This window comes from Bombina bombina, chromosome 5 (assembly GCF_027579735.1).
Source record: "Bombina bombina isolate aBomBom1 chromosome 5, aBomBom1.pri, whole genome shotgun sequence".
NCBI classification, from domain to species: Eukaryota; Metazoa; Chordata; class Amphibia; order Anura; family Bombinatoridae; genus Bombina; species Bombina bombina.
In genome coordinates, this window is record NC_069503.1 from 1,084,429,318 (window position 1) to 1,084,443,528 (window position 14,211).

The following is a 14,211-nucleotide window of genomic DNA, read 5'->3' on the forward strand; positions in this document are numbered from 1 at the left end:
AGCAAGCAACATTTAAAATCTGATTACCAATGAACATGATGCTAAGTAATACTACTCATGAGTAGATAACCTATTCAGTTACTTAATATAGCGGCACAATTGTGCTCAACTTACTCGCCTAACACTGTAGTAGAAGTTCATAGCAGTGGACATCACAAATAAATATATATATATATATATATATATATATATATATACCATCCACACACTTGCTAATTCTCAAAATCGACTGAAATTAAATGATATTGATGCCTGCTGCACTATTTAAGTGTCTATTTGAAAACGACAGTTACTAAGCAGGTCAAATCATTACTTTAAATCTATGTAGATAGCTGACATTTAGTAAGAGTTTGTGCAACAAATGTAACAAAGTTCTGGTTTATCCAGGTGTCCACCCCTTTTTCCCCCCACATATGTAACCCAGTATCTGTGAAAACCCAGACCGCATTTGAATGTGTTATTCTATACACTCCTCACTACAACGTTATGTGATAGAGACATAACTTTATTATAAACTACGGTCAAAATAAGTTCTTTAAAGGGACACTAAACCCAACTTTTTTTCTTTAATGATTCAGATAGAGTATGCAATTTTAAGCAACTTTCTAATTTACTCCTATTATTTTTTTCTTTGTTCTCTTGCTATCTATATTTAAAAAGCAGGAATGTGATGCATAGGATCTGGCCCATTTTTGGTTGAGAACCTGGGTTATGCTTGCTTATTGGTGGGTAAATGTCATCCTCCAATAAGCAAGCACTATCCATGGTGCTGAACCTAAAATGGGCTGGCTGCTAAGATTTACATTTCTGCTTTTAAAAATAAAGATACTCTGGAGTGCTGCCATCTGCCTCTCTTTTTCTACATTGTATTTGGGACTTGTTGGTGTGGAGTCCAGGATGGCGTGGTCACCCGTTTGATACAAAGGTGCTGGAGAGTATACATATTCTACTTTAAAATAAAGATAGCAAGAGAATGAAGAAAAAATGATAATAGGAGTAAATTAGATATTTGCTTAATTTCACGCTCTATCTGAATCATGAAAGAAAAAAATTGGGTTCAATATCCCTTTAATTAGCACCAGCAGTGTAGTGCTTTTTACATTTTGGTGCTGGGCAGCAAACAGTGTATCTGTCTTTCACTTTGTGCTGTCATTTTAATTTAGCAACAATTAAAGCTATATTTTAACCATTTTATTCATTTCACTCCTTTTGCCTAACTAATATTTTGTGCTCATATGCATTTCTCTTTAATCTCACCCTACTCTAGGGGTGAATTTATATGCAACTAAATTGTTCTTTATGCCTATGCACAACTATTTGTTCGGGGCCCATAACTAACTAAACAAGGCTCACAAATAGCAAATCTATATACTCTCTGTTTTCAAGCCGCCTGTGTTGTATGAATAATGCTACTTTTAATGTTCATTAAAGGGATAGTAAACCCCAAAATTTTCTTTTATGATTCAGATAGAACATACAATTTTAAACAACTTTCCAATTTACTTCTATTATCAAATTTTCTTAATTCTCTTGTTATCCATTGCTGAAGGGACAGCATTGCACTACTGACAGGAAGCTGAAAATATCTATCTAGCCAATCACAAGAGACAAATGTGTGCAGGCACCAATTAGCAGCAGCTCCCACTAGTGTATGATATATGCGTATTCATTTTTTAACAAGGGATTCTAAGAGAACGAAGCACATTTGAAAATAGAAGTACATTTAAAAGTGTCTTAAAATTACATGCTCTATCAATCATGCAAGTTTAATTTTGACTTTCCTATCCCTTTAAATCCACTGAGTTTATAGTATTGTATGCGCATTTGTCCTCTACACATGCTTCAGTCAGAGCCAGTGAAATGTTATCTGATGCTGTGCAGCGGCCTAACAGTGGTCACCCAGATTAAGGTACACCTGTGCTGAATTAATTCAACAGAGGATTCCAAGAGAACAAAGTAACTTTATAATAGATGTAAACTGAAAATTCTATAAAAATTGCATGTTCTATCGGAACCATGAAAGTATAATTTTGCTTTTATTGTCCCTTTAATCTGGGACATTGTGAGATTACATTTTTTTAGACAGTGGGCACGCAGTTTGAAGATTTAATCATACAGAAAGTGCTTTACGTAGATATAACTTTTTTTTGCATATTCTGGTAATAATTCTTGTTTGTCATTCTAAATCTACTTATAACCATGTTTTTTTATTTTCTTGTTGACACAAGCTGTATTTTTGTGCTGACAACATTAACCTTCAGTTTCCAAAGAATAGTAATGCCTTGATTACTGCAGGATTTTCCATTTTCTAGAAAGATATTTTTTTTCTTTATTCTCAGGTTTCTCAAAAACAAGAATCGGAGCTAAGATGAGTAAAGACCCCCCAAGTCGTCCAGGAATCACATTTGAGATAGGTGCACGCTTAGAAGCTCAAGACTACTTGCAAAAATGGTATGGATGCAATTTGTATTTTAGATAATACTTAACACCAAAGTAAAGATTATCTGTAAAACACTTTAAATAACCATGGATTTTGGATTTGTTTGTATTGAATTTTAGTTTCACCATCTAGAAGGTTTAAAACCCCCCCATGATAAATATACTTTTGTTGGTACTATGCTGATTGTTTAGAATGCCTAAAAAAACAGATTAAACACCTCTAATATAGGACAACTAGTGACCCCCTCCAAAGAGATTATAACAGTTTGCAACTCCTGCACTCTGTCTAGTCTTTGGTGCTAATTTCTCTCATCACACTTAAAAAAAATAAAAATAAAAATAAAATCAAAGATCAACCATATGTTGACTTGCAATATTATATATTTTTAAAATAATTGTATTTTTGTAATGACACACTTTGAAAGTAAAAAATGTGTGTTTATGCACATTTGTATCTGCTAGTGATAGTCTTATATTTTATATACCACATGAGATCTTGTTTTATGTGCTTTTTATTGGATCACTAAAAATTGTAACAAACCTCTTGTGCAAATTAGTCCTATGTCTTCTTTAATTTATTAGGATTTCATATTAAATACACATGGTGTTCATCTTTTTATTTATTTTTACTAGTCTGACAAGGGCTTGTGTCATAAAATACACCATTGATTTCTGATACTTTAGTTTCTTACATATAAAACCTGGATACATTTCTGAGAATCAGCAACAAGTCTTTCCTTTCTAGCTTTTATGACACTAGAAGGAAGATTGCACACAGCTGTCACAAAGAAGTGGTGCCACATATGTACGTATGTGTGTGTGTGTGTATATATATATATATATATATATATATATCTACACACCCCTGTTAAAATGTCAGGTTTCTGTGATGTAAAAAAATTAGACAAAGATAAAACATTTCAGAACTTTTTCCACCTTTAATGTGACCTATAAACTACACAACTCAATTGAAAAACAAACTGAAATCTTTAAGGTGGAGGGAAGTAAACAAAAAAAACTAAAATAATGTGGCTGCACTGGGGATGTAGCTGTGTTCAGAATTAAGCAATCACATTCAAAACCATGTTAAACAGGAGTCATCACACACCTGCCATAATTTAAAGTGCCTCTGATTAACCCTGAATAAAGTTCAGCTGTTCTAGTAGGTCTTTCCTGACATTTTCTTAGTTGCGTCCTACACAAAAGCCATGGTCTGCAGAGAGCTTCCAAAGCATCAGAGGGATCTCATTGTTAAAAGGTATCAGTCAGGAGAAGGGTACAAAATAATTTCCAAGGCAATAGATATACCATGGAACACAGTGAAGACAGTCTCCATCAAGTGAAGAAAATATGGCACAACAATGACATTACCAAGAACTGGATGTCCCTCCAAAATTGATGAAAAGACAAATAGAAAACTGGTCTGGGAGGCTGCCAAGAGGCCCACAGCATCATTCAAGGAGCTGCAGGAATATCTGGCCAGTACTGGCTGTGTAGTACATGTGACAACAATCTCCTATATTCTTCATATGTTTGGGCTTTGGGTTAGATGGCAAGACGGAAGCTTTTTCTTACGAAGAAAAACATCCAAGCCCAGCTAAATTTAGCAAAAACACATCTGAAGTCTCCCAAAAGCATATGCGAAAAGGTGTTATGGTCTGATGAAACCAAGGTTGAACTTTTTGGCAATAATTTCAAAAGATATGTTTGGCGCAAAAACAACACTGCATATCACCAAAAGAACACCATACCCACGGTGAAGCATTTTGGTGGTAGCATCATACTTTGCGTCTGTTTTTCTTTAGCTGGAACTGGGGCCTTATTCAAGGTAGAGGGAATTATGAACAGTTCCAAATACCAGTCAATATTGGCACAAAACCTTCAGGCTTCTGCTAGAAAGCTGAGCATGAAGAGGAACTTCATCTTTCAGCATGACAACGACCCAAAGCATACATCCAAATCAACAAAGGAATGGCTTCACCAGAAGAAGATTAAACTTTTGGGATGGCCCAGCCAGAGTCCAGACCTGAATCCAAGGGAAAATCTGTGGGGTGATCTGAAGAGGGCTGTGCACAGGAGATGCCCTCGTATTCAGATTTAGAGTGTTTTTGCAAAGAAGAGTGGGCAAATCTTGCCAAGTCAAGATGTGCCATGCTGATAGACACATACCCAAAAATACTGAGTGCTGTAATACAATCAAAAGGTGCTCCAACAAAGTATTAGTTTAAGGGTGTGCACACTTATGCAACCATATTATTTAAATTTTACTTCCCTTCACCTAAACAATTTCAGTTTGTTTTTCAACTGAGTTGCATAGTTTATAGGTCACATTAAAGGTGGAAACAGTTCTGAAATTATTTATCTTTGTCTCATTTTTTTACATCCCAGAAACCTGCCATTTTAACAGGGGGGTGTAGACTTTTTATATCCATTGTATACTTTTAATTGTGGGTGGAATGTGATGGAGCTTTGATTACAAACAGTGGCAGCTATAGCTTGGAGCCTTCCATATTACAGTTGTATGTTTGGGCACCACTGACCAGGTACAAAATACTTTTTTTTTTTTATGGAGTTAATGTAGTCTTTGCAGTGGACAAACTGATACATTTCCCTTTTTAAACTCAACATATATCTGCAAATTGTAATGCACAAATACTGTTTTTTTGCTAAATTTTAAGGATAAAAAAAAGACGTGGCATGTGCAAAAGTTGACTCTTACAAAGCAGGGGGAAGTGATAGAAAGATAGTTAAATGTTTCCTGCTTGCAATTTTCACTGAATAAAATGTCAATAAGATAAGAGGAACTGGATGGTGATGACCAAGTAAGTCTGCTTAAGGACTGGTCAGGATAAAAACAAACAAAAAACTCTGTATCATTGCCAAGCAGCAAGAGTAAAGGTGCACTTGACCACCGTGCAAAGCCTGCACAAGCATAGCTCGCATGGAAGGGTCAGCAGAAAGCAGCTTTACATACAGTGTTCTCCACAGAAAATGTTTATAGCTGGGTGGCATTATGAAATAAACGGTTGGGGGCAGGTTAATACTTTTCAATATTGTAACATTTTCACTTATTTATACTTATAACTTGAGCTATACAAATTACAAATAAATTGCATTATTTAACATAAATTGTTTGAATGATAACTTGTGCAACAAACATTGGAACGAAAAATGACAATCTCATCACAAAACTTAATATCAAAAGTATGTAACAGTGCACATAGATCATCTAGTCAGGTAAAAAACACAACAAGTTCTTTGTCTTCAATCACCAACTGTAGGGTTGGAGAAAAAAGGAGAATCATTTGAAGAAACAAACACCTTGCCATCTGTTACGCATGGGGTGGATCTATTATGGCTGCTAGTAGCACAGGAAATATTGTAAAGGTAGAGCGGGAGAATAGATTCTACTAAATATCAACATATCCTGGAAGCTAATGTCCTACAGTAAGGTAGGAAACTGAAGCTACAAAGAGACAGGATATTCCAAAAAGACACCCAAAATCAACCTATAAAACAACCATGAATCCGTTAAAACCCCCCCAACAATGCTCTTCATGGTCCCCAGACTTGAATATTATTATTAAACATTCAGTATATGCGAGACAATCTAAGTTAATTTCTGAATTAAAAGTATTCTGTGCGAAAGAGTTTGGAAATATTCCTAAACTAGTAATAGATTGTTTCCTGGTTATAAAAAAAAAAAAAAATCTGGAGTCTGTGATTTTATTAAAAAGGCGCAATGTAAGTACGGTCTGGAAAGTTGACAAACGTTTTCACTTTTACTGTTATTTCCTTAAATCAACAAGTAAATAGTAAACGTGCATTAAAATTTGTTTAAAGGGATATGAAACCCAAAATGTTTCTTTCATGATTCAGATAGAGCATACCATTTTAAATAACTTTCCAATTTACTTCTGTTTTCTAATTTGCTTTGTTCTATTGATATCCTTTGTTGAAAAGCATACTTAGGTAGGCTCAGGAGCAGGGAAATAGATGCTGATTGGTGGCTGCACATATGTTCCTCTTTTCATTGAATTACTGATGTGTTCAGCAGCTCCCGCTAGCGCATTGCTGCTCTTTCAAATAAGGATACCAAGAGAATCAAGCAAAATTACTAATACAAGTAAATTGGAAAGTTGTTTAAAAATGTTTGCTTTGGCTGAATAATAAAATAAACATTTTAGATTTCATGTTTGTTCACTGTCTTTAACTACTTTTCACTTTGAAAATCAACAAAATATGTTAGTTAGTGGACAAACTACCATAAAGCTGTATGATAGAATTTGCTAGCCTTGATACTTTTGTTCAGAAGTTTTTCTTAAAGTGCCAATAAACAATGCAAACAGGAAATTAATAAAGTGTACTACAGCATTGACTATTTATTCCTGCACACAGATATGTCATTATCTTAATATTCAATCAATTAAATAATATAAAAATATACCATTTACATTAATGCAGCTCCGTCTTCTAAAGCCGCCCCATGTCTCAACGGTTCACTTTCTAGATTTGCACTCAGGGCCGCCACTAAATATTTTGGGACCCCTTACTTAACCATTGATCAGGGCCCCCTCCCCTTTGACGTGCAATTTATGACCAAGTGACTAAAATGTATATGCAATTTATTCTTAAGTGTAGTCAAACTTGGAAATGTTGTAAAGGTAGTAACACAGAAACACACACACACACACACACACACATGGATACACATATAGAGACTCTAGCAGATACGTAAAGAAACACACAAACACACTCAGACACCCACACAGACACTCAGCACTTATTTACATTGACCTGACAAATTATGAGATGGTCTACAGTTTTGTCAAAAAAGGAGATTTAGAAGACAAAAATGGAGTTCTGATGATCTTTTTGTCAAGGAAGATGCCAACTATATGATGACAACAGCATGCAGTGGCTGAAAGGAGGGGCCCTGAACTGCCTAAACAATAATTTAAATATTAAGTTTTGGTTTAGTGACTTCCGGAAAGGTCTCATTAGTCTCAAAGTCTGTAGAAAGATGTGAATAATCAGTAGTAAGGTCAAAATATCCTAAAAAGGAACACACAATGGACACACACAAACTTGCACATACACCCAAGGAGACAGCCTCAGAAACACACAGACATACACACTCGCAGACACCCACAGAAAACACACAGACATATATATATATATATACACACACACACACACACACACACACTGAGACTTCCACAGAAAACACAGAGACATACATACACACACCCTCACAGAGACGCCCACAAAATGCACAGACATATGCACACACCCTCACAGAGACGCCCACAAAATGCACAAAGACATATGCACATACCCTCACAAAGACATACACAGAAAACAGACATACATACACACACACAACCTCACTGAGACACATACAGAAAATGCATAAATAAATAAGCACACACCCGCACACAGAGACATCCACAGAGAATGCAAAAATACATACACACACACACACACACACACACCCGCAGAAAATGCACAAAGACATACGCACACACCCTCAGACATACGCACACACACTCTCAGAGACACCCACTGAAAATGCAAAAAGATATACGCACACACCCTCACAGAAAATACAGACAGACATACACACACCCTCACAGACATACACACCTACCCTCACAGAGAAATCCACAGAAAATACACAAAAACATACACACACACGCACACACACCCTCACAGAGACACCCACAGAAAAGCACAAAGACACACACACACACACACTCTCACAGAGACATCCCAGAAAATGCACAAAGACACACCCTCACAGAGAGACCCACAGAAAAAAAATACATACACTCTCATAGAGACACCAACAAAAGCATAAAGACAGACACCCACAGAAACACTCACAAGAGGTTAAATTTCTGCACATTGCCATCCCCTAAATCAACAGTGTGTGACATGCATTATAAAAAAAATAGCAGAAATCAATATTTTTAATTATCTGTCAGAATGGGTAGATGAAGAAAAGTACATTTGAAATGTTGACATAAGATTTCCCACAATCAAGTGCACCACTTAAAATCTGGTGTAGAAATGCTCCTATATGTCAGCTGTACTTATGGATTTTGAAAATGCTGTACTCTATATGGTCTTGGTGGAACCATAAGCTGTGGTTCTCAGTCTCATACCATTAGATCTGGTAAAATGGAGGATTTAGGCTTGTTTATATGTATTTCAAAATTAAGTCCGCTGTAGTGTAAACTGAACAGTGTTAAGTTAACCTGTCTCATTTCAAACACTGAGCAATCTTAACCTAAGATTATAACATTTTATGCAGATGTAAAAATCTTAGATAAAATACCTCCTGACATCTGGAAAGTCCTTGCATAAAGGAGCAGTACACTGGAATGTAAATATATATATATATATATATATATATATATATATATATATATCTCAGTGCTCGATTATCCCGGGTGCCCAGGTGCCACTGGCACCTTAAAAATTATGTCTGGTGCCTCAAATTGTAGGTAATTATCTATTTCATATTGTCCCTTATTTATTGCTGTTGGTCCCCCACCAGCCGTTTTGATTTAAGTTTGTCTAGTTAGATTGCGGACGTGCAGGATCTAGTGCGCATATGAAAGCTTTACATGGTGGTAAGAGGATCACCGCATGAGATAGAAGACAGAGTGGTCGCTGGGAGTGCAGGTGATCAGTAGCCGAGAGCGTGGAGTCCTGGGGGTGTGGTGGATCAACAGAGCGCAGGAGATCAGCAGCCGACATGAAGAGTGAAAACTGGGAGCGCAGCAGCCGATTTCATGGAGTCCTGGGAGAGCAGGAGCCAAGCGGAGCTGTAACAGATCCTGCACAGTTGAACTTGTTTAGTGTGACACTTATTAGCAGGTAAGAGCCCTCAGTATAACTACATTTTTCAGGCACATAAATTGTTAGTGTAAATCAAGCTGTGATGATTAAGGTGCGCATGCCTGTCTGATATTTTTTGATTACAAAAAGTTGGCAACCAAACTCCAAAGCCTGTTATGTCTTCTGCTGAAAAACCAGTTAAGGAGAAGGAAATCCACCTTTTTTTGAGTCGCGGCATCATTTAATTGAATTATATCAAGGAAAATGATGTCACTGTTTATCTGGCCGATAAGAAGATTTAAGCATAATAAGGGTTCGATTTATCAAAGGCTTTCGACAGCCTTTGAGCCCCTACGGCTGCAGGTTCTCATATGATAACCTGCATGCTGTATTTAACAAGCAGCGATCATCAGACCGCTGCTTTGCTAACCTCTTCACCACCTCTTGTTTGGCGAAATTCAATCTCATTCTTATCTGACTGGGGAGATTGACAGCTCTTGCCCGCGCATGATAGGCTGGGGGCGGGATTGCATGCAAACACAAATTGGCTCTTGTGTGCAATGCTGAATTCTTCCAGGAGAATTCAGACCGCCAGAGGCGAGCTGTGACGGACAGGGGCGCGTATATGCACCCCTGTCCGCCTCAGCTTGATAAATGGCCCCCTAAGACCGTTAATGTGTCCTGATAAAGCCTCTAGCGGGTGAAAGGTGTTCACATTAAGACTATAAATACCAACAGGCTGCTTGGATAAGAGTAGTTACTCATGAATGCTTGTAATCACAGTGACACTACCTGTGGTTTGAAATACTACTGCAATTTATAGGAGAATACTATGACAGATTTGAGTAGGATATCAGGACTTTAAGTTGAAAACTTAGCCTCGGAGCGTAATCGATACACTATGGGCGAAGCAAAAAACACACGTCTTCACCACAGGAAGATACAGACATCAAATCACCGATTATAGTGGAGCCCATAAGAATCCGGTATGGAGGACTGAGGCTTGGCCAGAGAACATTTGTAAACATCACATCATAAGATCGAATCCTCTGGAGGCTATATGTGGATCGGTTTTGAGTATCTTTTCATTACTTATAAACTGTAAACACACAGATAAACACATTATTATATCAGTAAGGTACCTTACGTTTCATTTTATGGAAATCTGGATGTTGCTACACAGTCAAGTAGTTGCTTTAAGGTGGTATAGCTTCCAAATCAGCTGTGACGTCTAGAAACTTTGTAATTTGTAACAGCCTTGAACTTGACACATTGTTTGTAATTTGCAACATTACTCTTTTGTGCCTCACTAGTTGAGTTTTTATAACTATAGGAGTTGCAAGACCTGATCATTTGATTAATTGCCTGTGTTTAGGAACGTTATAGCCTCATTGAGACAGTACTTGATTTATTCTTTTTTATCTTTGATTTTATGATGTGAGCAAGCTGCCTACCACTATAACTTTATAGCACAAATTGTTTTACTTGTGATGCCCAAACACACTTTTTTATTTGATATGCCCTTTGCTTTTTCCCCTCAAAAACTGTAAAGCAGGGTTCACATTCCCCTCCTCCAGCACTAACTGCACATCTGTATAACCTTCTCTACCTCACCTGCACCGCACTAAGTGCTAATTTTCAAGTAAATCATCTCCGTGCTACTCTGTATATACAGTATCTGAATCTGTTAGCTTTCTAAATTCTTGGTTTATATATAAACACACATGTAAAAGGATGATACAATTGTAGTTTTCTTTTAAAATGGTGAATGCAGCTGCTCTGGGTTGTTAGTGCAGACAGTTGTTCTTTCTTGTTTACTAATTTAGTGGTAAATAAGAGTAGTAGAAATATAAACTGGATTTTAGCTAAATGCAGGTTTACTACATCTGTATGACCATAGCCCTTTGCAAGCAGGATGCTGGCATGGCATAAACTGAGGTGTATAAAGCATTAGTAAGTATGCACAGGGGAGTAGGGGCAGGTATGATTTTTGTATAATCTAATTTTATTCCTCAACTAAAAATGAAGTAAGCAGAAAATATAGTATTGTTTTGGAGTTGTGTGAATAAAAATGTATTTCAAACAAAATATACTGCATACTCTCTTACCCCATGAGAACTACATAAAAGGATTTTTTAATTGAAGTCTACTTTAAAATTACAGAAAAAAAAATTCATGCAATGATACCAGGCACATAGAAATTATTGTTATATTTGGGGACACTCCTAACAATTTGCTTGCAGTCATCCTGTGTGTGTGTGGATGTATGTGAGGAGCAACCTGCCCCTATTTTCCCCAACATGTGCATGTTTGCCCTCTGTCTGCTCGCCTTGAGAAGTTATGTACACTGCTTATGACTACAGTGTAAGCAGCGGATCATCATGCGCTCAGTGTACTTGGTGTGAGAGAATCCTAATAATTCTTCGAGACTCAAAATGAGCAATATTCTAGAAAATAATTAAGTATATTTTATGTAGGATTTTGTAATTAAATGTTATGTTTTAAATCATTATGGGAAATATATAAAGTGCTCCTTTTTAGCATCTCTATCTCTATTTATCCATCTACATGTGATTTACTTGCTGCAAAATTTTATAGATTATCATTCACACCTATATTTCCGTCAGTCGTCAAGTTTCTTATGTGCAATACTCACCTCTCTATTACTATTCATAGAATTGATCTTTGTCTGAAGCGTGCATGCGAACAGCTACATAGCCATGCGCATCGTGTCCTATTAACTAAATGGAGCTCTGAGGGTTTCAGTAAAAAACTTTAGCCTTGGGGGGTGGCCTTATGAAGCTTGGATAGGCAGAGTTTTAAGGTAATCGTTATTGTAATTGACAAAGAAATACTCAGTGTTAGACAGAAATCTAATAAATCTTTTGGTTGCATGATACTTTCAAACTATTTTATTTTCATTGTTTACTGTCCCATTAAATATTTTATCTTGGTACTTGGTGATATTTAACTGTTTGTTGGAATGAGGGTGTAGGAGATAATTTTAGATGCTCACCATTAATATGTTGCAGTTTTATTCTTGACCAGATTATATTTGTGCTTTAAGAACAGTAGTTATATTTTATAGTTTGCTGACTTTTTACATGTAGGGGCCAGTTCAGTATTCAAATAAGCCAGGCAGATGTATATCTGTGACGTAACTGATCAAAATAGACACCTAGGGCCTGCTCATCAAAAACTTCCTGGCATTGAGACAAGTCATATACAACCTTTTGGGGCTTTTTTTGGGAATTATATTGTGAGGTATTGGAAAGCTGCATCTTCACATCTAGAGATAAACCACTCTCATTCTTTGATGGACCCCACAGTACTGATGAGACTTCATAGATAATTTCATCAGGGCAGAGAGCTTTAGATCATCTGGTCCTTAGACGCTAAGGCCTCAAATTATCTTTCATGTAGACAATGTTCCCAAACAGGGAACCTGTCCACACATTTTCGGGCCTCCGGTGCAGCATTGGTTTGCAAGAAATTCATAATTGATTTTGTCAATATGTTGCATGTATTTATGAATAGATTGGGAGCTTCTCACAAGGAAACCACATTTATGTGTTTAAAAACTTTATTTTTGAAACAATCAGTAGTAAAGTGATCTAAAAAGAAATGTAACACAGTTTAAGTATATGAAGTGTAATTTAAAAATGTTAACGTGTTTTTACATGGAAAACAAGGATAAAGGGGGGCATGAACTTATATGTTCACGATTCAGATGGAACATATTATTTTAAACAACTTTCCAATTTACTTTTATTATCTAATTTGTTTATTTCTCTTTGTATCCTTTGTTGAGAAGTATACCTTGGTAGGCTCAGAAGCTGCTGTTTGGTGGCTGCACATATATGCCTCGTTATTGACTTTCAGCTAGCTCCCAGTAGTGCATTACTGCTCCTCCAATAAAGGATTCCTTCTGTAAAAAAGAACAAAGCAAATTAGACAATGGAAGTAAATTTGAAACTTGTTTAGAATTGTATGATCTATCTGAATCTTGAAAATATAAAATTGGGTTTCATGTCTATTTAACCCCTTAAACCAAAAAGAAGTATATATACATCATGTGGTACTTTGCCTATTGTACCGCATAACATATATTTAAGTTTGAGCTGCAGGAATTTCCCGCAGTCTCAGCTGTAAAGTGTGGGAGGAAAGGCACAGAGGTGGAGGAAGGGAGTCAGAGGGGCCCTAGCTACGTTTTTTTTTTTTTAATTATAAGGGAGAGGGAGGGTGTCATGATACACTGACGAGGAATAGTTAATACCTGCAATAGTTACCCAGCAAAGGTAATATGGTGTCTCAGCATTGCCAGGGTTAATCTGAAATTTTCTTTGTATAACATCTTTGTCATATAATGTAGTGATCTAAAGACCCCCCTCCTCCTGGTGACTGCTATCTCTTGGTACTGTAGGGTTAAGGACTTGCAAAAGGGTGTTTTAGGTGATTGTAAATGAACACAAGGGCTGTGGTCTTGACAAGACAAAGGGAGACTCTGAGATAAAACTAAATGTTGCAGAAAACTATTCAGAACTTGCCTGGGACAGAAGAAGTAACATCTGTAGGAAGTTCTCACACATACCTATTGAAGCTTGGAAATATGTGCAAAGTGTAGGTATTGTGTTTTAGTTTATGCCCCATTTTTTTTTTTTTTTTTAAAGAACTGTAGCTTTGCATTTGTTTTTTATTATTTTGTATGTCTGTTTTTGTAATTTGGCACTGTTACCTGTAATTGTCTTTTTGTTATTAAACATATAAGTAATCAAATTCTGTCTTTTGGCTCTAATATCTGAATTCACACTCTGTTGAGACAAGGTTAAAGTCACGTTACCTAATGGTTAGTCGTGTGAGTTATTGGGTTTCCAAGACATCTTTATTCAAAACTCTTGGTAGTGGCAGCATTGTTAATCTGCGGTG

The 14,211-nt window shown here is 36.5% G+C and overlaps 1 protein-coding gene across 4 annotated transcripts in view; it reads left to right on the plus strand.

Moving 5' to 3' along the window:
- Positions 1-14,211, plus strand: part of PHF20L1 (PHD finger protein 20 like 1) — a 584,626-nt gene that overhangs the window by 966 nt on the left and 569,449 nt on the right. For 3 of the 4 annotated variants that reach the window (XM_053715368.1, XM_053715369.1, XM_053715370.1), the window contains exon 2: positions 2,340-2,451. In XM_053715368.1, the coding sequence (XP_053571343.1) occupies positions 2,369-2,451 (83 nt within the window). In that variant the 5' untranslated portion in view covers positions 2,340-2,368. Of the gene's footprint in view, positions 1-2,339; positions 2,452-14,211 lie in introns of those variants that run through there. The other variant, XM_053715371.1, reaches the window with a different exon arrangement.